Raw genomic sequence first — 24,895 nt, forward strand, 5'->3', positions numbered from 1 at the left:
TGCTGGCAAACGAAATCGACAAAGTAGCCAAATGGTGGGAAAGGGGCGTTGTACGCCTCCTTAAACCTAGAGCCGTGAGAGAGCCATTTCTCCTGCATATTGTATGGCAGCTTCGGCACAATGGGGTTGATACCACGGGCTGTGTCTAAGTAGGTGAGGGCTGGCAGGTCCCCATCAACTTTAGCGGCTTTAAGCTCCATTAAGAGGTCGCCTAGCTCTCTTAACTTCCTGTGGTCCTTGTTAGAGAGCTTAGGGAAGCTATCCAATCTCTTGAACAGCAAATTCTCAATGACATCTGGTGACCCGTAACACTTATCAGCCACAAACGATTTCCAGAGGAGGGCTACAACACAGGCAGCAAAAGACATGATCAACTGTCTCTGTGCAATCATGACGAGTAGATTGCATTGAATCGAATCAAACCACACCCTTGCAGATGCTGCTGCTCCTGACCCTCGATTTAAGAGGATGGCTTTTTCTGATGCCAAAACTGCAGATGAGACCTTCCAGTGGATATCAACTGCAGCAGGAAGACTCAATCCTAGCAGCAGCAAACCCATCCAGCAACCAGTCGTAATGGAAGGACCAGGGAGTGCGGCTGCAGCTGAATCACTTATTTGGAGCTATTTCCACCAGGATGTAAGTGTGACAAAAGTTGATTTTTTTGTCTCTAAATCTGGGATGACATCAGTTTAATATCACAATCTCATTAAAAAAAATTGTTGTATCTCCCATTGTTATATCTCCCATCTCTATGAGCAGATAGTGGGAACAGTATCAGCCAGGAATCCTCAGGCAGATGCCGTCATAGAGGTACGCGCCTACTTAGAGGAGCCTCTTGTTGCAAAAAATGAGGATCCCCTCAAGTGGTGGGAAAGTTGGGTCCCTGTGTACCCCAGGCTTAGCAAGCTGATGACCAAGAAGCTGTGTATTGTGGTGACATCAGTTCCTTCTGAGAGAATATTCTTGAAAACCGGACTTATTACCTCAGAGAAGAAAGGTCGCCTCAGGCCTGCAAAAGTCAGATCACTTGTCTTCCTTAACACTAATTTGCCCCAGGACAAGCGGAACAGGCAGAATAAGCCATAAAGTATGGAACTGCAAGAGGGACAGGCAGAAGAAGCCATAAAGTATGGGACTGCTATGTATTTGTTTACACCGCATTTTGTTGTTCGTTGTTCAATTAAGACTTGAAGGGACTGATCTCCTGTTTTTCTAAAAGGAGCTCATTTGCACACACCTAGGGACAGTCCACCAGTCTATACAGAGGTTATATTTGTAGTAATAGTGGGCTGTATATTTTCCTCTTATTTATTAAAATTTTATCTATTTTTCTAATGCTTGAATATTTTTTGTAATTGAAATACAGTGTTGCAAATTGTTTTCTAAGTTTTTCTATCAAAAATAATGATTGTATAGAAGTTGCACTGATGCTCAGGTATAGGCTGCTATTCACCCAAGGACAGTTCAGGAGTCCTCCTCAGGATTTAACTTTTTTTTACAAAGCAGCAAAATGCAGCCCAGGACAATCCACCAGACTACTGCAGAGTTTACATCTGTAGTAAGAGTGGGTTGTACATATATTTCTCTTATTTGTTCTTATTTATTTTTCTAATACTTTAAATATTTTTTTGTAAAAAGTGTTTTGTATTTCTCTATTGTTAACAATGTTCTTGTGTGGAAATGCACTAAAAGCTGTTTTGCAAGGAAATTCATTGTAGCCTGCTTTTTTATGTTTATTTGTAGGTGTTTCATGAATAACAAGTCATGGCAGCTTTACACACACACAATTTGTACAAAGGGTGAATCCTAAATAGTGACGTCACTGTCAAAGCAGAGTGAAGCGCAACCTTGTGGAATATTTACAATGACTCCAGATCAGACTTTGACTTTTTCCAAGATAAAATGAGTTACCCCATGCTGTCTTCTTAAAGCCAAAAGAGCCAGTTATTTAAACGGCTCTTTGAAAGGAACGGCTCACCAAGATCCGGTTCCCCTCAAAGTGCAATAAATCCCATCTCTAATTTTGGATAATATCTCAAAATGTGCGGCGAGTCAAAATGAAGTTATTAACTTGTATAAAATTAGCTGCCTGTGCTGATATTCAAAGCAAAACATTTGAATATTTATGACGCACTCTGTAGGTAAATATTTCTGTTTTCCCACTATGATAAATAGGTCGTCTGGATTCCGATAAGCTAGGAACTCCATTGTGATATATTGTCCACCACGTGAGGGGGATTAAACCCATCTGTATTTCACAATTCTTTTCACTTAAAAGGAAAATTAAGCAAAACTTCCGGTCGTTATACCTGCCCGTCTGCTGCAGCGCGTCCAGACTCCTCCCGTGATATCGGGTAAGCCAACACTTACCAAAACAACTGAGAAACACCGCGACCAGTTTGCATTTGTTCACCACAACATAGTGACACGTGACTCCTGTGGCTGATGTTTTGACCACCTCTGGCGGATAGTGTAGTAACAAGTTGACTTGGGGGGGGGGGGGGGGGGGGGGGGGGGGGGGGTCATTCCTTTTCTCACTCACTTTCTCTACTGTTGTGGGTCTTAAAGCAAAAAAGAATAAAAATAAATAAAAATTCCATGTAGCAGGACATCACTGTAAAACGCGAACACACGTCAAAAGTTTGATACTGTACAGAGGTTTCTACAAATACTGAAACACGTAAATAAACCGCAGTCGGTTTCAAAATAAAAGCTCAATTGCAAGTAGTATGGCATTTTTTTATTTGTCCGAATAAGTGGTTTATTTTTTAAACAAAGGGATGCATCAGTCATTTAATTTAGAGTTCCCACACAGTTGAATGTGTTTGCAAGGTCTTACCCGGCCAACAGCTCAACACGGCTGTGATCCTGAGGCGCAAAACGCAACAACACATCACACAGAACACAATTACTTGGACATTTGAAAACGTTTAGGCAGAGTTCTGGTCACAATGAGAAACTATTCCATCCAAATCCATTGATGACCGAATTAAAGGAAAAACGCAAAACACAACGCAATTCACCCTGAGGGCGTTTTACTTTGGCTGAAACCATCCGGAAGTCACAAGTCAAACTTGACAGCCTCGACAGGACGTGGACTTTATAAGAGCTCAACATCAAGTTGACCAAGTAAACATTAGCAGCTGCTGTAGCAAGAGGTGGAGAACGAAAATTTGGCACAATGACTATAATCACAACGGGCAGCGGAACGGTGAGTGTGACAGAAGTAGTGGAGTTTCTGAGTAATCCGCCGGAGGGTTTCTCCGTGGAGTCTCTCGGTTCGGGTTACCGAGTCCGCTGCAACGGGGAGAAGAACCTGGTGCTCATCGACGATTTCCAGTCTTGTAAGGGGAAGGTCGTTTTCCAGGACTCGTTGGGAAGGTGAGAAACACTTGCAAAGATTCGCACTCATTCATATATGTATAACTGTGTGTGCACATCTAAACTCGTGCTTTTTCCATGTTTTTTTTTTCTCAACAGAAAACCAAAAGTGCACAACTTGTGGGACTATACCAGCGTCAGAAAGAGTCTGGTGTCCAAGAGAATCTACCTGCTGTCATCTGTCTGTGAGGAGAAACTCACAGTGAGCAATAATAAGGAAGCTGGAGGCTCCAGAGGTATGTGTGCAGTTCAGACATTAGGTGTTATTTGAGAGTATTTCTATCTGCACACTGAAGACGCAGCTATTCACCAAACCACCACTGGTGTTTTAGTTTGCACAAAATAGTTTATGTGGGAATCGCTGTGTATTTTACAGTTCTGGGCTCCAGCTCCGTAAATAAATTCTCCAACTCTGTTTTAGTGCTGAAGCAGTATGTGGTGTCCATCGATGGCAGTGACCCTTTCATCAAGTGGCAGATGGAGAAAGGCCTGGACTGGACCATCTCATCTGTGGCTGGAGAGAGCTACAGGGTGGATGTAAGCAGGACCGTGTGCTGTCTCTGTTGTTTGTGTCACTTGTATGTGCTCCAATTGCACTACTGGTTGAAGGAGAGGTGCTTTCAACTTTTATTTTAAAAGCGGTATTTTCATCAATTCAGATTGACTTCACTGAAGCCCTGGAGAGTTGTGCTCTTCAAGACATCACGATTGACGACCTGGAGGAGGTTAAACTCGTGTGGAGGGACGCCTCCTTCTCCCTTAAGTACTATTCCGATGCCCTCTTTGACTTCCCCAAGTGGTTTGGCTACAGCAAAAGAACATTTAAGGCAAGCTATCTGTTTTTGTTCTCATTTCATGTTTGCCATCACCTGCACTTTTTTTGCACTTGTTAGTAGGCACCTGGCTAACGTGCTCTCTCCTGTGTCTCTTATCATTAAAGCTGAAACTAATGTGAGCCAGCTGCGGATGAAGAGGAGGGCAAAGTTATATTTGCCCAGTTTTCAGTGGCATCTGTGGCTGCTTCCTCAAGGAAACTGGAAAAAGGACTTGTCTGTTTGATGGATGCGTCGTTGTAGAAGCATCCTCGCAGATGGAGAGCTCTCAAACCTAAGGGGATTACTGGGGCTTTGCTAAATATGCGGTCGGGTCGACATTTCCCTGCTGTTCAGTGGGGGCGAAAACCAAGACAAAGACAGAACAGGAAATTCTGCAGAGCATAATAATGATCCAGACAAGGGATGTGTATTTTTTTACTTGTAAATATTCATTTACATTACATGATTTCATGCTGTACTGGGGTTGAAGGGTCTGAAAATGATGCGACTGTAACAAAAAAGTTTTTTGACTTTTGTGCTGAAGATGACTTTTTTTTTCTTATTAGTAACACATTGTGTTGTTAATGTTTACTGAACTAAAACACAATAAAGTATTTTACATAAAAAATTATATTATAATAATAAAGTACAAAGTGATTTAAATGAACTGGGTTAAAAGTGGGTGTGTTATGCGACACACTGAACTAAGGGAGGAGTAGAAGAGCAGATGCAGCACTGGTGATGGTTTCTACATACTCTTTGTAGTCGCTGCCGTAGAAGCGTCCCAACAGGTAATTAAAGATGCCCACAAAGCACATAAGGAACAAGAAGCTGATGATGCGTTTTCCAAACAGGTAGCCTGGGGTGCTGCACAGAAATTATAAAAAAAAATAAAACAATCTGTCCGGCAGGGCATCTAAACTCATTGACTACAAACGGAATACTCGGAGTAGATTACCTTTGAGAGGTCTGTCCCAAGTATCCAACAAAGTACTTCTGCCGGACTAGAAGGTAGATGATCCCGGCAAAGGCAGCAGGGGCTTCAGAAGAGAGAAGAATCAAGAATTAAAACGTTAGTTCCGTCAAACACTACAGAGCCTAAAGATGAGTACATTGTCCATCTCTTAACACTCTTGAGTCCTAATTCATTATCCCATTTCTAAAGTTAAATTCAATTTTTGTGAACCCAGCTGCAGAGACTTCTGAATTGATAGCACGACAGTACAATATGATCTTCTTTAATCTCCATGAATGACTCCATATTTATTTCTCTATTCTGTTTCAATGTGTTACAGACAGTACACACAACACAACTGGGGCTCAGTGATTAGAGTGGGTCGTCCAATAACCAGAAGGCTGGACTCTCTCCACTCAAAAGATTGAACTGACAGCTGGAGGGGTGGCAGTCCACCTCCTTGCCACGGCCGAGGTGCCGTTGAGCAAGGCACCGTACCCCCATGTTCCCGGGGGGCTGTGAATGGCTGCCCACCGCTTCAGTGTATGGCATATGTCTCAATGCGTGTGTGACCCTGTGCATGTGTGTGTTCAACAGGTGCCAACGTGGATGGATTAAATGCGGAGGACAAATTTTGTGTATTTCCGTTTTTTATGTATATGACAATAAAATCTGATCTTAATCTAACTTTTATTTGGATGACAAACAATCTGAGCTGGCAACAACACATAGGTCAAACAAATATTAACAGGAATGCTGCTTTCTAAGTATGATTAACTAAAGGTTAAGTGCCCTCAAGCAACGTGACTTGTGAAGCAAAAGCGGGCGTGAAATGGGCTTTACATGTTTCAGTGTGCAGAAAACACAGAATTCTGCCACTCATAACGGATTTTAGAAATCATTCTGTGCTGGATAAAGGAGATTTGGGTTGGAGAAGAGTTTAGTGAACTCTGAACATTTTGTGGTTTATATCAATAAACTTTGCTGGGAGCAATAACGGCAGCAGTGTATCAACAAATGATGCTATTTTAAACAGAAAGTTTGCATCTTCTTTCCCCTCCTGCCATGCTGAACTATCAACAGCTGCAGTTAGCAGTAAGGATAAGTCTTAATACACACTGATGGCTTGAGGCTGTATAGCAGAAAAAATATGTGCTTGCTGCAACTCAAAAACAGGTAAAGCAGTACAAACATCTTGACTTCCCGGAGCATAGTTTAGTCATATGGGTGTGAATGTCGATACAAAAGTGTGCCTGTCTGTTAATGATTAACAGTTAATGATTACCTTGACTGAGACAAAGCCCGGCACACCACATCACTGCCAGGAAAGTGGGATAAGCATCCATGCAGTTGCGGCTGATAGTAAACAAGAGTTGTCATTAGCACATTTTAAGGAAATCCCCTGAAATAAGACTGAAGCAATCACAGATCAGTTGCACACAGCGGGCCTTTGTGGCTACAAGGACATGTTTTGCAACTTTAGAGCAGAAGTGACTTAAACATTTTTTTTAAAGTTAAGTCTTATGGATGGAAGAGTACATAAGCTACAAAACCCAGAAATAGAGAGCCAGGAAAAACTGAGCTCGCTGTGTTTCTGAGTCAGCAGAGATTTTCTGTTGCAATGAACTGTAATAATGAAAACAGTATGGTATACAAAGCCACACCCCGCTAACCTTTTCCAGTCACACGTGCAGGAAAAAAACACCATTATTTACAGGCCAACTAAGTAAATAAAGGAGAGAAAAACATATTGATATATCTTGAAAAACTGTTTTGTTTTTCAAAACCCTGAAGAAAGATAAAACGCCCTGGAAAGAATAAATTACTCTGTCTGAACAGGTCACATTTTCAGCACTTAAGAGAAAAATATGAGACATGAGGAGAGTCAGATGCAATAAAGAACAGTCACGGAGTTGAGGAAATGTTTTCATTGGTGCAAGATTAAACAATCAAGAAAATTAATGATTAATCAATAATGAATAAAGACAGGAGGCTTTGCTTTATTTCGATATGAGCAATCCAGAGTCAAAACCTTTTTTTGTTTTTGTGCTCAGGATCTAAGCAGAGCCAAAGGTTTACCCTGAACAAAAAAACAATCCAAAGCACTGCTGATAAAACCAAAGGCGTGGCTTCTGGCAAAGTCCATCTCAAACAGGGACCTGAAAATGACTGTGGATTGGCACACTCATTAAGACTTAAGGCGGCCACCGATTGCTGCCAAAGCAATATATGTCTGAACGCTGATTAAGATTAATTTGTAATCACGTAACAATGCAGTCCAGCCACTTTTTTCTTTTTAAAAGGTGAGCATTTTGCATCGCTTGATGATGAAAACAACAAACAAACTGAGCCCATTTTCATATTAATCTGAAACATGGTGGCAAAACTCACTCTCGGCACCAACATTCACAGCTCCGAACTGTCACGAGATGTTTGCAACACTCCTTACTGGTTAAAACTTGTAATTAGTTTTTTTTAAATCATTTGTTTTTTTAAATCAAGACAGGATGTGGTTCAGGCTTTTTCTGTTAAAAACAGGAAGAATGTTTCCTCTTGTCGCCTAACACAGCGAGTGGACTTAAGACCGGGATGTTAAAACCAATTGCAGATACTAGATGTAAATTTTTAGTTTGGGCCAGTTGTTAAAAACTAATGTGAAAAGTGAAGCGTATGCAGCATGAACAGGATGTTGCATTTTTTCCCTCATTATCTCTTTTAAATCTGTGGTGCTATGATTGTTCTATTTCATCGGTTTCATTCCTTCTCTTTACAGACCTCAAATCTTGCCCAAGAGGTTATTCGATGAACCAAACCAGTAGTTTTGTATATGTTCTATCAGCTCTGTCGTGTTTTATAGGTTAATTTTATTCCCTTTAAAACATTCTGTTTTTATCTTAGCAGTTAGTAATTCTAGTCTTGCTGCGGTGACGTATTTAAACAGGCCAAGACACCAGTTTGAAACTGACTGTAAACAGGCGTGCAGCATTTTCTCTCCTTTGACTAAATGGTGATTCAACGACCTGTCATATTGAAATTACACATTCATTTTCTACACTTTCAAACAAGCTCTCTACCAGGATTTTCCCTCATCTGTGTGTTCAGGCAAATGAGGACTGCCTCTCAGTGGGATTCATAGTTGATGGAATATACATATTAAACCAAATGAAACCCAAAACCTTCAGGATGAAGTAAACATAACATGGGCACATTAATTCTTTCACTGCTTTAAACAGTCCTTTAGATGACGGTTGAGTAAAGGGCACTTACTTGGCGCAGGACACTCTTTCAAAGGTAGCTGTACGGGTGTTTTGGCATTTGCATTCCCTCTCTACCTTCTGAGCAAAAAAGGCTGAAAAAACATGAGATTTTAAAAAGTAACAATCAGATCATTTGAGAAGTTTAGAATGTTTGTGTTTTGCTTTGTCTCACCATTCTGAAGTACGCTGATGAGCGTGACGACCACCAGGAGGTAGATATTTTCCACCACTTTACAAGACTCCATGACTGTTGTTTGAGCTGTCGGGAACAGGTAGATGCTGAGGCTGGGGTTGACAAAGCTTTTTCACATACAGAAGGCACTGGTGTGTCAGACGCAGATTGTAAAATTGATAGCTCTCTCTATGACAACATGTACTCTCTATCCCACCTCCATCCAACAAACACGTATAGTTTGTGGCTTCCTCTTTATGTAAATGATGCTCTGCCTCAATACAGTGGGGTGCCAACATGTTGCATGCAACTTCCTCTCTGTGTTTGGGTAAAGCTTTCCAGACTGCACACGAACAGCTTAATTTTTTTCAAACTTTTTTTTTTTATATGACAGAGCCAGTAGGCAAGTCTCATTCATTAGTTCAATCATTTTATCAACTATACCGCTTCTACTACCAAAATTGACTGCTACTATCAAAGTGACTGCTGCAGTGGTGGAAGAGGATCCCTCTCAAAAGTCAAATTAATCAAACCACACAATGCAAAGTTACATCACAAGTAAAAAGTTTTGCATTTATAGTTTCCACTGGGCGAACTCACAAAGAAACATACAGCAAGTGTATGGATTATTGCCTGGATTAATCTCGGTCTGTATTCTGTAGGGTGCCAAATGTAAAAGTTTAGTTAAGAAAGTTACAGTTTATAAATGTTGAATATTTATCTCAAGTTCCTTATATTTAGCACATTTCCCTCATATTTATGACAACAAACCTAAAATAACAGTGCGAATGTTCTTGTAAACATGTACAGAGCTCAAATATAAAAGCGTACATTTCGATAGAGATATAATATTTAGATTTAGCATTTAGATTTAGATTTGATGTTAATATTTAGATATAGTGTTAGATTTAACATTTAGATGGACACTTTATATCTTAGCTCTATACATGTTAAAAAGGACGTTTATAGTGTTATTTTAGGTTAATATGAGGAAATTGGACGGATTGACGGTATAGGAAATGGATGGATGGATGAGGAAATTGAGATATATATTCAAAAATTGTAAACTATATAATCCTAATCGCATTTTTTATACCTGCCGCCCCATAGTAATCTTGTGTAAAATGCGACATGCAAGAAAACGTCTCACACATTGGGACACGATCAAGTCTTGTATTTACTCACTACCAGCTTGTTGTGAGTCACAAAAACAGGCCTTTTTCCTTGGCCATATTTATGGTCAAACAGCACCTCCATGTGCCTTTGAATGGCAATGCAGACTCATTGTTCTTAATATCTAGTTAAACGAATGAACCACTTTAAATCAAACACACTGTCTACAAGATGTTCAGTTATTTATGTCATTAGCTAAAATGTTATAGAAATATGAATAAGAAAATGGAATTCATTGTGGATGCCAGAGATGATTGGCACACTTACCGAAAATGCGAAGAAAAGCAAATGCGTTTTACAGAATTAGATTTACGCGTGGTTAAAAATCTACGATTTGAATATAGTAAGGAAATATAATAAGGAAATTAAATTATCACTAAAATTTCAGTTTTACTTTCAATTCACCACAGTAATTCATCACAGCTTAGATCGATTTAGCGAGTCAAGGTTCAAGAACTTGTCTAAAACAGCAGGGTTGAACACAAGTGTCCGGATAACCAGTGCTAGTATTAACGAGCTAAGTAGCTTACGTAGCTTCAGAAAATAGTTACCGCTTCCTTGCAAACGACTACAAGCGACTACATAAACAATAATAGCCCCCTCTGTAGTATAAATCCCATATGGTCTAGCGGTTAGGATTCCTGGTTTTCACCCAGGCGGCCCGGGTTCGACTCCCGGTATGGGAACGAAATCTTTTAACCAAACTAGATTTGATTTTTTTCTTACTTCTGCACGTTTATAACCAACCACTTACAATTACATTCACTAAGTTAAATGATGCATTGGACAGGACATCTTGTGTGATGGAGGAATGGATACGTTTGATTATTCACTGCAACAGAAAGAACATCCGCATTTGTCTAAAAATATTGTCTACATATTTATGTATTACCTTTGTTTATTTCAACTACTGTAATTCTATTTACAGCTATGACAAACTGAAAAATGGGACTAAATGCAAGTTATCCAAAATAAGGGATGATGATGATTCCCCTCCCTATAAATGTTTCAGACAAACACCAATATTGTAAATTACTCCAACTATTTAATGGTCCATTACCACTAAATTTATTACAATTTATTCATTTTTTACTCTTCCACTGTAGATGCACTTTGTCTGTTTATAGAAGTTTAGAATTAGCAACTGGGAATATGAACAAAATTGCGACAAAGACATACCCATTTGAAAGAGTTCAGTCAATATACAGTGATTTTAATACAAAACAAAAATACAAATACTTCATTCTCCCTGGGGTAAAGGCCATAGACATTTTCTCCTGTTTATTGTTTAGTTAATTCAGCTGTTTTGCACAACAACAACAAAAAAATCATCAAAACATTTCATGAATGACAGTAACATTTTGTTAATCACAAGAAAGACAAACAGCTTTAACTGTAAACAGAGTACTTCTGCAAAAGAGTTACTTACAGTAGCTATGAACAAAGTGCTAAATTGTCCAAAAAAAGAAAATAAATAAAGGTGGCTGGCAAATTTCCCCCATGGTTCAACATAGTAGCTTAAAAATCATCATGCTGCAAAACTAACAAACCTACATTAACTGCAGTGTAAATGTACCAAAGAACAATCAGAAGATGGCTTAACAATTCCCATAATGTTACCATGTGCTTTTAAGTCTGCAGATGACATCCAGCACCACGGCCTAATATCACATGCGCATGTCAGTTGATTACATGTCAGCCGGTTTCAAAGCATTGCGAGAAAAAATCTTCTAGGAAGTTTTCGGTGTCGGGCCCATTTGTGCCACAGTTATTCTGTGACTCTGCACCAACAGCACTGACAACGCAGTCCAACTGCCCGACTCCATCTTGCCCGCTAGCGAGCATCTCTAAGAAGCCTGTGCTGTCTGGTGAAAGGTTGCTGGCCGTCGTCGATGGTGAGAGCAGGTCAGAAAGGAAGTCATCGCAGGCAGAGCCATCGTAAGTACTGGAGGTAACGGTGCTTGGAGAGTTCAGATCGGTGCTGTCCGGTTGGAGACAAGCTCTACCTTGGTAACCCAGCAGGTTGTTCAGCTTTGCAAGCTTCTTCTTCTTAGCTTTAAGTTTCTTTATCAGCTTGTACCTGAGGGCTTCGGTGTCGCTGAGACCTGTGGGGACTTTGGAGGGCTGGCTGCTATGTTTCTTTAAGAAGTTGATTTCAGGACTTGGTGTACCAGAGATCACTGTGGTGTTTGTTTGGTGTTTAGCGATTGGCTGAAACGGTTTCAATTTGCCACTGAGGAGTACAGGGGATGGTAGTGGACTTTGGATGTGGGCGCTCTTTGTACCAAAACCTCCGTACATTTCCGCAGCTTTCGGTGGGAGACCGTTACTCTCCTCTGTACTGAGCTGCGGTTTAGGGAGTCCTACAGGAACTGGCTGTTTTTTCACAGGGTTGGGGGTGGAGTGAACAGGAGGAGAGGAATTCATTTGTGTGTCTGAGGAGGGTCTGTGGGTGGGTGCAGGTGTTGCTATGGACTTGTGAACGTGTTTTAGAGGGTGTTTGCTCAGCAGGAAACTCCAGCGAGAGTTCTGATCAAATGCCGACTGTTCTGTGGGACTTTTCTGGCTGATGGGCTGAGGTGAGGCATCAGTGGAAGACAGGGGAGATGTTTGCTGTGTAGTTTCAACGGGTGGTATGTTATCCTGAGCAACAGAACTCACCAATTTGAAGCTGACTGCTTCACAGTACTCTAAAGGTCCAGGTGGTGAGCTGTGTGAACCTGCTTTTGGTGAGACTGCCTTTTTACCTCTCTGCCTGCTCACCGCTTTCTCTGTGCCAGTTTTTCTCCCTCGTCCTCTTTTGGCACCAGGCACATACGTTGGATCACTAGAGGAGCCATCCTTTGAGTCTGTATCTGATGAGCTAGCGATGGTGGAAGGCTCAATGACATTGTTGCTTCCTGCTGCGGGGGAGGAGCTATCAGGTGTGGAGTCCATTTTTTTGATCCCTGTAGGAACACTCAAGTCCTGAGTTTGTTGGTTGTCGTCCAAAGGTGGCATTTCTGAATCAGTTTTCAATTCCACCAGTGTGAGTGTGACAATATCATTGTGACTAAGGCCCTCAAAGGTGTCGAGCAACGTCGTGGCACCTATTGATGCATCGACACTGGCTGTGATTGTAGTGTCCATAATATTGTTGCCGTCTTCTCCTGAGAGTGTGCAGACCATGTCAGAATCGTTAAGACTCATCAGAAGAGACTGTTCTGAAGTCAGAGCCAACGGTTCATCAGCTTCGACATTTAAACTAGGGGTCCCCTTCTTTTCAGGAGGCTGAGATTCAACAAATGTAGTGGAGGGAGAACAGATAGAGGGCTCTGCATCCTCCTCGACCTCCCAGAAGACAACATGCATCTCGTGAGCTGGGATCGGTAGGTTTCTATGGGCCTTACAGTCGGGGTGTTTTAAGTCGTCATATTCCAGCCACGAACCTGAAGGAACCAACACAACAACACGTGGTTACAACAAGAAATGTAAATCATAAATTAGTTATTCCATGCTGGTGACCCACTGCATGGCCAAGGTGATCCGTAATCCATTCACTAATGATCACAGCAGATTTTCTGTGAGGAAAAATACAGTGAAACTGAAAAACACAGAAGAAAATGCAGCACTGGGACCACAGGAACAATTGTGCCCAAACACATTCAATGCCTAAAATCTCACCTATATCACCTTTAAATGACAAAACAAGCCATAAATAGTTCATTCATTTTACACTACATATGCTGTCCAGCAGAATGTGCTGTTGGCACAACACTATGTGGAGTAATAAAAACATTACTTCATCTGACTCAAATATGAGCTAAACTTCTTTGTGGCTTCATCAAACATGTAGTTGTAATTAAAAAATGAATAGACAAAAAGACATTAAAAAAATAAAAGTATTTTTTTAACATTTGAGGTCAGTTATTTTTTGTGGAAAAAAATAAAAAAAAACAATTTATATCCTCCACCCATCCATCCATTTTCAATACCCATTTAATCCGTCGGTCGGGTCGCGGAGGGGCTGGAGCCTATCCCAGCAGTCATTGGGCGAGAGGCAGGGTACACCCTGGACAGGTTGCCAGTCCATCACAGGGCCACACAGAGACAAATGAGACAAACAACCACACATGCTCACACTCACTCCTAAGGACAGTTTTAGAGACACCAATTAACGTAACATGCATGTTTTTGAACAGTGAGAGGAAGTACCTGGAGAGAACCCACACATACACAGAGAGAACATGCAAACTCCACACAGAAAGGAGTTCAACTGGCTGGGGCCAGGAGTTGACAGCTGACATTAAATTAGTAATGATGCCAGTTAAAGCATTAGTTTGACTCAAGTTTAGCGAAACCAGCTGTTAGTAAGGCAAATTAAAGCTATGACAGAGCAAGTCTTAAAGTACGTACCGTCACCATTATAAATCCAGGCAACAAAGTGCTTCAGTTGTTGGCTGTACTGTATGACAGTAGTGACTGAGTAGCGTTTCCCTTTGAAGTTGAAGGTGTACATGCTGACATCATTGTCAGGAAGCCCCTCCACAAAGTGCAGAGCAAACACTGGAGGCACCCTATACAAAGGCAAAAAGCAAGCATGTGGTTAAAGACATAAACAAACAATGAAAATAACAACAAAAACAATAGTTAACTACATTTTAAAAGTATAAAAGTACAACGATTCACCTCAGCAAACACCGCTTTTGGCAAAATTATTCGGAATCTTTGACTATAAATTAAGTGAACAGTCCCAAACATCTCAGGGGTTCCTGTGTGAATTCAGCTACAGACTGGATGAGGTCACCTCCAAGTCGCCATCCAAAAAAGCTGAGGAATATTGTTCTTAATATTTTTTTTAGAGAGAGCTGAACACGGGCAAAGGGACTTGTTAGTGTATATCAGTCCTTTTCTTGATGTTTTTGTGGATTTTTTTTTTTTAACTGAAAACAAAAAAATTCAAACTCATACCTAAAAAAATAAATAAAAAATTAGGGCCGTGACTCGATTAAAAAAAAAAAATCAAATTAATTAGAGGCTTTGTAATTAATTAATCGAAATTAATCGCATATAAATATTTGACCATGACAGTGAGAAGCAATTATTTTCACATTTTAGTATACCATTGAATAATGATTGAATACATAAGCTTAAGGAACAAAACATTGTTTTGTTTTTTTTTTTTCAAGGTGGTATTTAACCAACCATTTTTATGCCTTTTAATGGACAGGCCAGATAAAAAGAGACAGAAAGCAGAGAGAGGGGGAATGACGCAGTAAATGGCCGCCTGATACGGGATTCGAACCGGGGCCAACAGCAGCAAGGACTGTAGCCTCTATACACGGGGTGCCTGCACAATCCACTACTATGCTACCAACCACCCCATCCGTCTGTTTTTTAAAAAAAAATTTCCCATCCACGGGGCCAACCAAAGTGGTCTCATCAGCTTCTTCGTTCATGTTTGACAATTGTTCACTGTGGATTGTTGTTGTCCGAAGTCATGAACGTTAGTTGGTGCTCCAGCATAATCGATATGCCTGAAACTCATCCAGTGAGAAATGTTCCACGGTGCAAAACTAAGTGTGATTAAAATACGTTAATTTTGCCTAATTAATTTATCTTAATTGACGCGTTAAAGTGCCGGCCCTAAAAATAAAATGAAATAATAATAATTTTTTAAAAAAATTTTAAATCACACTTTCAACATACACGTTCTGAAGCAGAAAGTAGCTCTTACCGCTCCAGCAACATGGTCCTCCTCTGATTCTTCTGGGAACACACGTTACATGGGGCAAAATGAACTGCATGCAGCGGGTGCCAGTCAGGCACGATGTTTGTGAAGGTGGGGAGAGTTTTCGTAACGCTGAAGAAGAGGGGAAGAAAAAAATAAATAATTCAAACATCTGCAAAAGTACAGGGATTTCACATTTCAACAGCTAACACATCAGCTGCTGGTTTTGGACCAGTTGAACTTGCATTTGATTTATTTTTTTTGTTTTGGATATATTGACACTACTTAGGAGTCTTACACCAGATTTTCCCCAAAATACACTATATTGCAAAAAGTATTCACTCATCTGCCTTAACACGCATATCACTTCGGCCCATCCTATGCAGCAATAGCTAAGTTTTGACCATTCTTCCTAAAGCGCATTTGTGAGGTCAGACACTGATGTTGGACGAGAAGCTTGCAGTCTCTGCTCTAATTTATCCCAACGGTGGACCTTGCTTTGTGCACTTGTGCGCAGCCATGTTGGAACAGGAAGGGGCCATCCCAAAACTATTTCCAAAAAGTTGGGAGAATGTAATTGTCCAAAATCTCTTAGAGCATTCAGAGTTCCTTTCACTGGAACTAAGGGGCCAAGCCCAGCTCCTGAAAAACAAATCCACACCATAATCCCCCCTCCACCAAACTACACTTGGCACAATGCAGTCAGACAAGTACCGTTCTCCTGGCAACTGCCAAACCCAGACTCGTCCATCAGATTGCCAGATGGAGAAGCGCGATTCATCACTCCAGAGACCACGTCTCCACTGCTCTAGAGACCAGTGGCGGCGTGCTTTACACCACTGCATCCAACGCTTTGTATTGCACTTGGTGATGTATGGCTTGGATGCAGCTGCTCAGCCATGGAAACCCATTCCATGAAGCTCTCTACGCACTGTTCATGAGCTAATCTGAAGACCACATGAAGTTTGGATATCTGTAGTAGAGCCCTGCGCGGGACTGTTTTCTTCATCCCGCTCCTGCTGAATTTCTGACCATTACCGCCCGCACCCGCAATGTGCATGTCCACTCCCGCCCGCACCCGCCAAACTTTGAGAATTTATTTCTGCACAATAATAGAAATGCATTGATTTTGTGTCTTCTCCTGTCCTGCAGGAGAAAACATGTCATTTTATAGGCTATAAATTAAGAGATTCATGATCAATTGACAAACTTCTCCAAATGTCAGACTTGCCTTGCTTTGTCTTTGTCTTCCTTTCCACATCATTTAATGACATCCAGTCGCTAGGCTATATCCCGATCCCACAGTGTTTTTGTTTGTTTTTTTTTAGCCTCCTGCTCTCGCCTGCAGCAAAGTTCATACTGCCCGCTCCCGCGAGATTTTAGTTGGGTCCGGCGGGACCCAATCCCAATGCAGCCCTCTAGTCTGTAGCGAATGACTGTAGAAAGTTGGCGACCTCTGTGCAAAATGCGCCTCAGCATTCACTGACCCTGCTCTGCCTACCACTTCGTTGTTGTGCTCCCCATTGCTTACACTTTGTTATAATACCACTGACAGTTGACAGTGGTAAATTCAGCAGCGAGGAAATTTCAGGAGTGGACTTGTTGCACAGGTGGCATCCTATCACGGTACCGCACTAGAATTCAATGAGCTCTTGAGAGCGACCCATTCTTTCACAAATGTTTGTAGAAGCACTCTGCATGTCTAGGTGCTTGAATTTATACACCTGTGGCCATGGATGTGATTGGAACACCTGAATTTAATTATTTGGATGGGTGAGTGAATATTTTTGGCAATATAGTGCATCTACACTCATAGCACTTATACATGAAGAGTGTACATGACCAAATTGTCACCATAGGCGTTTCAGTAGATTCAGACCATCTGTTCTGTGCATGCGCCAAGTCACTTTACTTGGCAGGTGTTTTGTGATTTAACGAAAGACAAAAAACTTTGGAAGTTAAGCCATTATTAGAGATGAGACAACAGCTCACTATTCAGTGATTAAAGTCCAGGATTTATATAACAAAAACAGCAGTGTGGCCTCATCTTTGCTGTATTCAGCAGTACATATACACACACAAATATATACATATATCTTCTCAGCACGATCATTATAAAAAAAAAATGTCTGTACTTTTAGTCTCTTTACTGTCAAGCTTCTGCCTAAGCAGGTGAAAAGCTTTAAAGCACATTTCAAAGGCAAAATATGTTTTTTTTTTTTTTACCTCTGCATATAAAGATAAATAAGATCATCACCTACCTTTCTTTTGTGGTGACTTTGCATTTGCTGCACTTGAATTCCCACTGAAAAGTCGACTGGAAGAGATGCTCCACCCAAGAGTCCATTGTGAGCAGAAGTGGCATGGCAAACACCGGAGTTTCCTTTTGACCTGAACAGCATAAACAGAGCATCATTACATGCTCAAGTGCTGGCTGTAGCAGCACTTACGAGCCCTATTTTCAAGTACTTTCAAAGAACTAATCTGTGAAAGAGATATAAGCAACAATTTTGTTATAATGTGGAGCTTCAAACTTAAAAAAAGACGAGCACATCCCTACCTGAATCTAAACTTGGTCAGAATGACTGCAATAAAAATAAAAAAATAAAAAAAGAGCAAAATCCCAGGATGGCATGTCTAGTCAAGTCACTTTCTGATATTATCAGGTGATGATGGCTGCTCTACAAGTTCAGGTATAGAAAGCAAGCCTCGGATACAAGTACAATGACTCACCACAGTTGCATGCAAGTGAGAGGTCAAGAAGATAAAAGCAGGATAAGCATCATATTTCACGAGAAAAACATTTACGGTAGTTGAAGCCTTTTTTTTGTCTGAAGACCTTAAATAGAGCAACAATGTGTAGAAAGCATGTGTCTAAAACATGACAGATTGCTCCTTTATATGTTCCTTTTTTTGTCTTTAATCTGTGGGCAAAAACTTAGTACATGGCCTTATGAAAATTAATATTCAAGAACAGAAGGCTCGAGGGGCCCTCAGAGCACTTTTGTGTTGTGTGGCTGAGTTTGAAAAGCATTCGCTCAAGACATCCCGCTTGCTCTCTGTAGCTTGGCACTATTTGCATATTGCTCCTGAACTCTGTTTTTCTATCAGTGCTGATGGATTCAGCGAGGCTAAAGAAAATGTTGATGTTTTTTTTTTTGTTTTTTAGTTAATCAATATGTCAAATTATAAATAATATCAACACTGTTTAACCTGTGTTTTCTAATGTGGAATGAATTGGCAACTGTGAAATAATGGCTCTGCTACTTCCTGAAACTCCGTGCCAAGCTGAGAAAAAGGAGGGCAGAAAAAACGGGTTTTTTATTTTTGGCAATAGACTTGCAAGTCACGGCTTAAAGAGACTCGACTTGACTCTGCTCTGGAGGTCATGCAAGCTCATAACCTGCTGATGGGAGAGAACCCGAGCTTACCCAGTTTGCAGTGCAGTTTGGGCTGCAGTAGTTTGAACACCGACATCCTGAGACTCTGCAGGGCAGCGTTGGCCTTTTGCAGCACACGCCGTGGCACCCTTGCAGCTTCATCTAGTCAGAAACAACTTCAGCTGAGTCAAAACAAACCACATAATCTTTAACTGTGTTAACTGAATTCATATTCATCTAGAAATTCAAGTCATGGTCAAAATCTTGGGGTTGAAGATATTTAAAACCTGCTGACAACACTTGTGCAAGGCTAGATACCACTGCAGTCAAAACAGTGAGAACAACAAGGTGTCTTAGCACTCTAACCCAATAAAACCCGAAGAGTCCTTTACATATGTGTGCTTGTCCCCTCATGTGTGACATCATGTTTTAAAGGGTTTATATTTAAGATTTGTGTTATGTCATAAATAAGAATGAAGGAAATAGGAAATTCATTAGTAGTGACTTTTGACGCTTGATGCAACACTAAAAGAGGAAAATATGTGAAATTCTTCAACAAATTTGTAATTATATCACAACAGCACACTACATATAGTAAGTTATCTTGTTAAACTTACCCCAGCCTGACTGTTGGTGCTCCTTGATGGCAGCATATATGTCTTCATATCCTTTAATCAGCTGCCACACAGACGAGCGCTGAGGCTCATCCTCAGGTTTACACTTTAGGCTCTTACAGTTCACCAAAGCAACGAGCAGTGAGTCCAGCCAACACAGGTTGTCCCTGTTACTCCAGAATAGCTGCTTTGGAACAGATACAAGCTTGTCCGACTCTCCAACACTCTTGATGCCGTTGGTGTTTTTACATGGTACATCTGCAATCAGCGATTTCTCTTCGGTCTGCTCACTACACAAAGTTGATGGAATATTAATAGAGGTTGAATTAGTGTCCTGACAGGAATCTGTGCTGTTCAGCACAGGAAGACTCGTACCTATACGGTCATTCTCTGATAGACCAAGACCACCAGTATGAGGAGATAGTGCAGGCTCATCTTTATCAGTAACCCACAAAACTTCTGACAAATTCCTGACTGAGGCCAAGCATGTAGGTGGAGCAGGGTGAGCTGTATGAGTGGCACTGCCTGAACGCTTTTCTTGGACAACATCCCCATCTTGTAGTGAAGTCCATCCTGTTGTCTCTACATGTACAGAGGCGTTGTGGTATCCATTAAACTTTTCACCTCCAGCATCAGGTGTTGCATGTTGGCCATTGCTGGCAAGGTTTACAGCGCCATGCCCTGCTGGGCTTACAGGTGTAGCATTCTGTGACTCAAAATCATCAACTTCACTTGAACGCAGGCATTTGAGCGGCGGAATAATCAGCTCTTCCTTTTCCAGCGCAGGGGTATTTTTTCTTTTGTTTCCAACAGTGGGCTCCACTGGATCCAAGCTAGCCAAAACATCCTCCAAGGGCCTGGCGACCAGCGGGAAAAGGCACTGTGAGGAAATGAGCACAGGCAAGTTAACAGCAGCTGGTAAAAAAAACAAAACAAAACAAAACAAAACAAAACAAAAAAACTCCACGTCTCTAATGACAGCAGTGAGACTCACCTGTGGGTTTGTGCACAGGGCGATTGACTCCTGGAGGTTGATATGGTAGGAGCGCAGTGCGTAAACGAAGCCCTTCGAAGTACACCAAGGACAATACTCCAGTGAAGCAGCTCTTTCCTGAACCTACCAAATACGTGGCAAAACACAGTTTTAATCAAGACCAAAAACATCTTGAAATGAGACGTTTTGAAACGCCACAGATAAACTTAAGATGTCAGGAAGTAAAAAAGAACATAGAGAGCTGAAGAAAAGTATTAAATGTTTGACATTTACACACAGCGAGTATGTATTTACACCCTAGTATCTTTATTGCTACCAGCTACATTGTTGTTTTTTAATCTTTAAAATAATATCTCAACACTTTAAATATGAAGGTTTAACTTGATTTACCTTGCTGAAGTCTGAAGGATACATGAAAAATTTAGATCTGCTTGGGTAAGGCTTGTGTTTTAATGCTTGTCTCTATCATTGAGTGTTTCAGTGAAGCTGGACGAGAAGTACCATAAATTCTGGACTATAAGCTGCCTTCCCAGACTTTGAGCACCGCATCTTATAATACACACATATATATATATATATATATTTTTATATTTCTTTTTTTTTTTTTTTTTCATGCTACCAAAACCTTTTTGCCTCGTAACATTAGACCAATAAAATTAATGAATAGTTCACTGTGGTCCAATGAAATTGTACGATAAACAAACACACTTACACTACTAAATTATTGTAAATCGGTAATTTGTACTCACCCTCAACATGGAAAACAAACAAAGAAATGCATATGATGCAGTGAGTGACTAAGTTCTGAGGCTGTTCAATTCGGACACTGAAGAAGATGACTGTTGGGTTTAGTGCACAGGGGGAAGATGAAGAAGGCGATCAATGACTTCCTGGTAGGCTACTGTCGTCTTCTTCTTCTTCTTCTTTTTTTTTTTTTTTTTTTTTTTAAACCAGCCGTGTTAAAGGCACTGTTAAAAAAAAAAGCATTTGCAGTATGTATTTGTTTATGTTACCATTAATCAAAAGTAAACATCTTTGTGTAAATATCTCATATTACAATGTGTGACACCCGTGGCTTATAATCCGATGTGGCCTATACAAGTACAAAATGGATTTTCTTTTTAAAATTAGAGGGTGCAGCTTATATTCAGGTGCATGCTATAGTCCGGAATTTACGGTACATGAAACTTAGAAGCAGATAAACACGTATTGCATTGCTTTATGACCAAACTAAGTTGACAACCTTTGATTCTTGACAGCATTTAAGCAAACCAACATACTTTCGCCTTTTACATACAAAGATTTCCTTTTATGTTTTCCCTTCAGTTCAATTTGGATTGGTACTGCCCAGTCGCAGTATTTGTTTCAAATACAATTCAGCTTTGCACAAGTGACAACAAGGAGAGGAAAGCATGAGCTCCACTGACTTTTCCCAAATACCCCGCCAGCGGTGAGGCCAAAGCCCCCAAACCAGTGTCTTCACCAGTCATTGGCAAGCAGCTGCTGGTCTCTGGGTCCAAGGCTGTCTGGTGCCATTCAAAAAATATTACCATATCACTGCAACGCCGCTCACCTCCAGAAGGGCTATGGGGAGGGAAGTAGAGCACCACAGAGGCCATGTTAGAAAGTTATGCAGATAAACAGAAAACACTCAACTTTAACTTTGGATTACAAGCTAAAGCTGTGATCAGGCAAGGCAAGACATTTCAATTTCCCGGAGGGAATCTCCCAAAGGGATTAGGGATCTATCTATCTATCTATACTAAAATTTTAAATGTCTGAAATGAAGTTGTAGCTAATCACAAATGGGGCTGGGTGTCAAACTTCGGTTCTTTTAAGGCATCGACCAAAATGCTTCGGTAGTACCGAGTATCAAAACATGCCTCGTCTTTCAGTGCCAAGTTTCGGTACCCAGAGATTAATCACGTGATCAAGACCTGATCTTGCTACCCTCGATTGGCTGTATTAACGTTACACTTTGCAGCATGCAGGAAAATGTGGTTACGCCCACATACAGGGTTCATGTGTATCAGCGTTGGGAACTGTAGTTGTGTGCATGTGTCATCGAACCGGTTAAACAATGCCACCGAGGTCTAAAGCGTGGCTCTATTTCACCAAGATTGATGCCAATAGTGCGTGATGTAATATATGCCAAAAAGTCATTGCTGCTAACGCCAGCAATACGACTAATTTAATTAATTTTTTGACTGTGTACAAAATCAATTAAAGAGCATAAAGTTGCTCCATGTTTGACAACAAGAAGGTTGGACCGCAACCATCCTCTCAGCATTCAGGTCAGCCTGTGGACGACACAGAGCCCGAGCAGCATAATTCAAAATCTCCACCACTGGACTCGGCTTCATCTAAGAGTACAGAGGACGGCGCAGTGTGTGGGATTTTAACGGGTAAATTAACATTCAGCGAAATCTGGCAGTAATCTCAATGTTACTGCAATGTGCAGAAAGCAGACATGTTGATTTTTCTGAAGAAAAACCGCTAAGTGAAAAGTATCCTCAGTATGTAGGATAGTATTAGACACCAACCTGTCACCTGCTTGCAACTGTTTTCTACTGGAAATTATTTGTTATTCATTTTTCTGTTAGAAAACTGCTTGGATTGGAAAAATAGATGGACAACTTTATTAATCCCTTTGGGAGGTTCCCTCCGGAAAATTTAAATACTAAACTGAAAAATAAAACTGAATATTTGTACTGTTATTTGTAATGTAACTTCTTTTTTGTTCGAGTTGATATTATAAAATGGGTATAAAAAAAAGTATTGTTCAGGAACCGATATCGAAGTGAAGGTATTGGTATTAGTACCAGTATCTAAATTTTTTGATTGATACCTAGCCCTACTCACAAATCTTGCTATTTTAGAATCAAAACATTTCAGTCAAGTGAATTCGAATCAATAAAAGTTTCCCTCGTTGCTCTTTGGTGATCCATTTACCCTCGAAACAAACATGTGCTCCTTCATAGTTCCAATGTTGGTCATATTACAGTGTATACCAAATGCAGAGCCATGAATTCAATGACTGAAAGATGTTTGCATTCAGAGAGCATAATTTCAGCTAATTCTAAAACATTTCTGTCAAACTGATAGCACAGGCTTCTTCTCTTGTGCCCCATTTCTGGGGGTGGGGGGTGGGGTGAGGGGGGGACAAAATCGGTTGTGTGAATATATATCTCATAGAAATGACCAAATCTGCAGACTCTAAACGATATCGCTGACTCTGTGCTCTTATGTTTCTGTATTATATCAGTGCACAATTTGCTACCATTACTTCTTTTCAAATGCGGTAAACTGTAATTGTGAAACCCACATTTCAGCGTGTGGTCAAAGGCTTCCTTCAAGCTACATCCAGCCGCTCTTGGTGATAGTTTTCCCCCTCCGTCACACAACCTAATATTCTTTCAAGTTATCAGTTTGTGGGAATATCAAACATTATATTGGAAATAAACCAGGCTGATTACTGCATGAACGTTATCTTGGAACAAACTATCTTAAAAATGCTTTCGTTGCAGGCTCACAATTGAGAACTCTCGGCTAGCTCGTTTTTTGCCACCTATCCTGACTCAATGCATTGAACTGTGGCAGCATACAGAAAGGTATGCGATGCTTAAAGACATGCTTTAGGATAGGATTTGTTCAAGACGATTCACAGGAAGACGCTGGCATTAAGTTTACAGGGAAAAATACTAATGAAAGCACCCACACCAGAGGAGCTAACACATCAACTAGAAGGTATTCTAACTTTCTTGGACAACATTTAAACGGACCACACCAAGTTTATTCAAATGCATCCATGCAATAACTACAATATCAGCTTATCCACCTAACGGTTAGCATGCTAACATATTAGCATAAGGTCAAGCAATAACTTAAGCCGCCAACCTTTTTTATAACTTTTATTGAACAAAACGATACTTACCGAAACTCGCGTTAAATGAGGTTTAGAACGATGATGATGGGCAAAATCCATTCACGCATAAATGTATTTACTGTCGCCGGTGGAGTAGGTCCATGTGCATCCTCTCACGGGTTCGTGATAGAAACGTTCTATTTCCGGTCGCCGCCGGTTGTGCATCAGCCTTTGTTTTCCCCACCTGTGAAAGAATGTTTCCGCTGGCCCCCATTTGGTAGTTGACGGGAACTGCAAGAGCCTGTACAGTTATTGTTCATGTTTGCACTGCGTTCTGTTAGTGCGGTACGTACGGCGCATCAAACCAGTGCTAACCGGTTTCACGTGTTTTTAAATCTATGTCGCGTTTATTCATGTTATGAATAATTACTAGAAGTAATAAATCTGATTAATGATTGTCATATTTATATAAAAAAGTATACATTTAGTTTAACATATACATATATTTGACAGATGACTGTATTCTCTGAAATAGGCTATAAATAGGCTGTTTGAACACTTTAAACGATTATTATT

General features: G+C 40.6%; 3 protein-coding genes and 1 non-coding gene across 5 annotated transcripts; 2 read left to right on the plus strand and 2 right to left on the minus strand.

Moving 5' to 3' along the window:
* The first annotated feature begins 3,053 nt into the window (after positions 1 to 3,053).
* On the plus strand, positions 3,054 to 4,757 carry LOC140280138 (mesenteric estrogen-dependent adipogenesis protein). The gene is made up of 4 exons (XM_072375420.1): positions 3,054 to 3,384; positions 3,484 to 3,620; positions 3,806 to 3,921; positions 4,044 to 4,757. Exons 1-4 carry the CDS (start codon positions 3,185 to 3,187, stop codon positions 4,275 to 4,277), a joined length of 687 nt encoding a protein of 228 aa, XP_072231521.1. The 5' UTR covers positions 3,054 to 3,184; the 3' UTR covers positions 4,278 to 4,757.
* Positions 4,758 to 4,862: 105 nt separating this feature from the next.
* alox5ap (arachidonate 5-lipoxygenase-activating protein) lies at positions 4,863 to 8,708 on the minus strand. Its single transcript, XM_072375421.1, has 5 exons — positions 8,584 to 8,708; positions 8,422 to 8,503; positions 6,440 to 6,510; positions 5,158 to 5,239; positions 4,863 to 5,066 (listed from the first exon to the last, which is right to left on the minus strand). Exons 1-5 carry the CDS (start codon positions 8,654 to 8,656, stop codon positions 4,904 to 4,906), a joined length of 471 nt encoding a protein of 156 aa, XP_072231522.1. The 5' UTR covers positions 8,657 to 8,708; the 3' UTR covers positions 4,863 to 4,903.
* Positions 8,709 to 10,370: 1,662 nt separating this feature from the next.
* trnae-uuc (transfer RNA glutamic acid (anticodon UUC)) lies at positions 10,371 to 10,442 on the plus strand. The gene has a single exon. It is a non-coding gene; the product is annotated as a tRNA-Glu (tRNA).
* Positions 10,443 to 10,941: 499 nt separating this feature from the next.
* Positions 10,942 to 24,550, minus strand: uspl1 (ubiquitin specific peptidase like 1). Of its 2 annotated transcripts, XM_072375772.1 has the most exons (9): positions 24,389 to 24,550; positions 21,882 to 22,038; positions 20,455 to 20,577; positions 19,464 to 20,340; positions 18,898 to 19,008; positions 17,728 to 17,857; positions 15,473 to 15,598; positions 14,152 to 14,312; positions 10,942 to 13,184 (listed from the first exon to the last, which is right to left on the minus strand). In XM_072375772.1, the coding sequence occupies exons 2-9, from the start codon at positions 22,005 to 22,007 to the stop codon at positions 11,452 to 11,454; spliced, it is 3,387 nt and encodes a 1,128-aa protein (XP_072231873.1). In that variant the 5' UTR covers positions 22,008 to 22,038; positions 24,389 to 24,550; the 3' UTR covers positions 10,942 to 11,451. The 2 variants fall into 2 exon arrangements, with proteins under 2 accessions (XP_072231873.1, XP_072231872.1); XM_072375771.1 differs by lacking the exons at positions 21,882 to 22,038; positions 24,389 to 24,550 and adding an exon at positions 20,845 to 21,829.
* Between the last annotated feature and the right edge of the window lie 345 nt (positions 24,551 to 24,895).

Source organism: Leuresthes tenuis, unplaced genomic scaffold, assembly GCF_036924035.1.
Source record: "Leuresthes tenuis unplaced genomic scaffold, fLeuTen1.0.hap1 SCAF_21, whole genome shotgun sequence".
NCBI lineage: Eukaryota > Metazoa > Chordata > Actinopteri > Atheriniformes > Atherinopsidae > Leuresthes > Leuresthes tenuis.

Coding starts and splice junctions, on each gene's coding strand:
- LOC140280138 (XM_072375420.1), top strand. CDS start 3,185: ATGACTATAATCACAACGGGCAGCGGAACGGTGAGTGTGACAGAAGTA. Junction 3,385..3,483: donor TTCCAGGACTCGTTGGGAAG/GTGAGAAACACT, acceptor TTTTCTCAACAG/AAAACCAAAAGTGCACAACT. Junction 3,621..3,805: donor GGAAGCTGGAGGCTCCAGAG/GTATGTGTGCAG, acceptor ACTCTGTTTTAG/TGCTGAAGCAGTATGTGGTG.
- alox5ap (XM_072375421.1), bottom strand. CDS start 8,656: ATGGAGTCTTGTAAAGTGGTGGAAAATATCTACCTCCTGGTGGTCGTC. Junction 8,504..8,583: donor CATCAGCGTACTTCAGAATG/GTGAGACAAAGC, acceptor ATGTTTTTTCAG/CCTTTTTTGCTCAGAAGGTA. Junction 5,067..5,157: donor TTGGGACAGACCTCTCAAAG/GTAATCTACTCC, acceptor ATTTCTGTGCAG/CACCCCAGGCTACCTGTTTG.
- uspl1 (XM_072375772.1), bottom strand. CDS start 22,007: ATGGTAATATTTTTTGAATGGCACCAGACAGCCTTGGACCCAGAGACC. Junction 19,009..19,463: donor GCACCAACAGTCAGGCTGGG/GTAAGTTTAACA, acceptor GTTTCTGACTAG/ATGAAGCTGCAAGGGTGCCA. Junction 15,599..17,727: donor AAAGTCACCACAAAAGAAAG/GTAGGTGATGAT, acceptor CCTCTTCTTCAG/CGTTACGAAAACTCTCCCCA.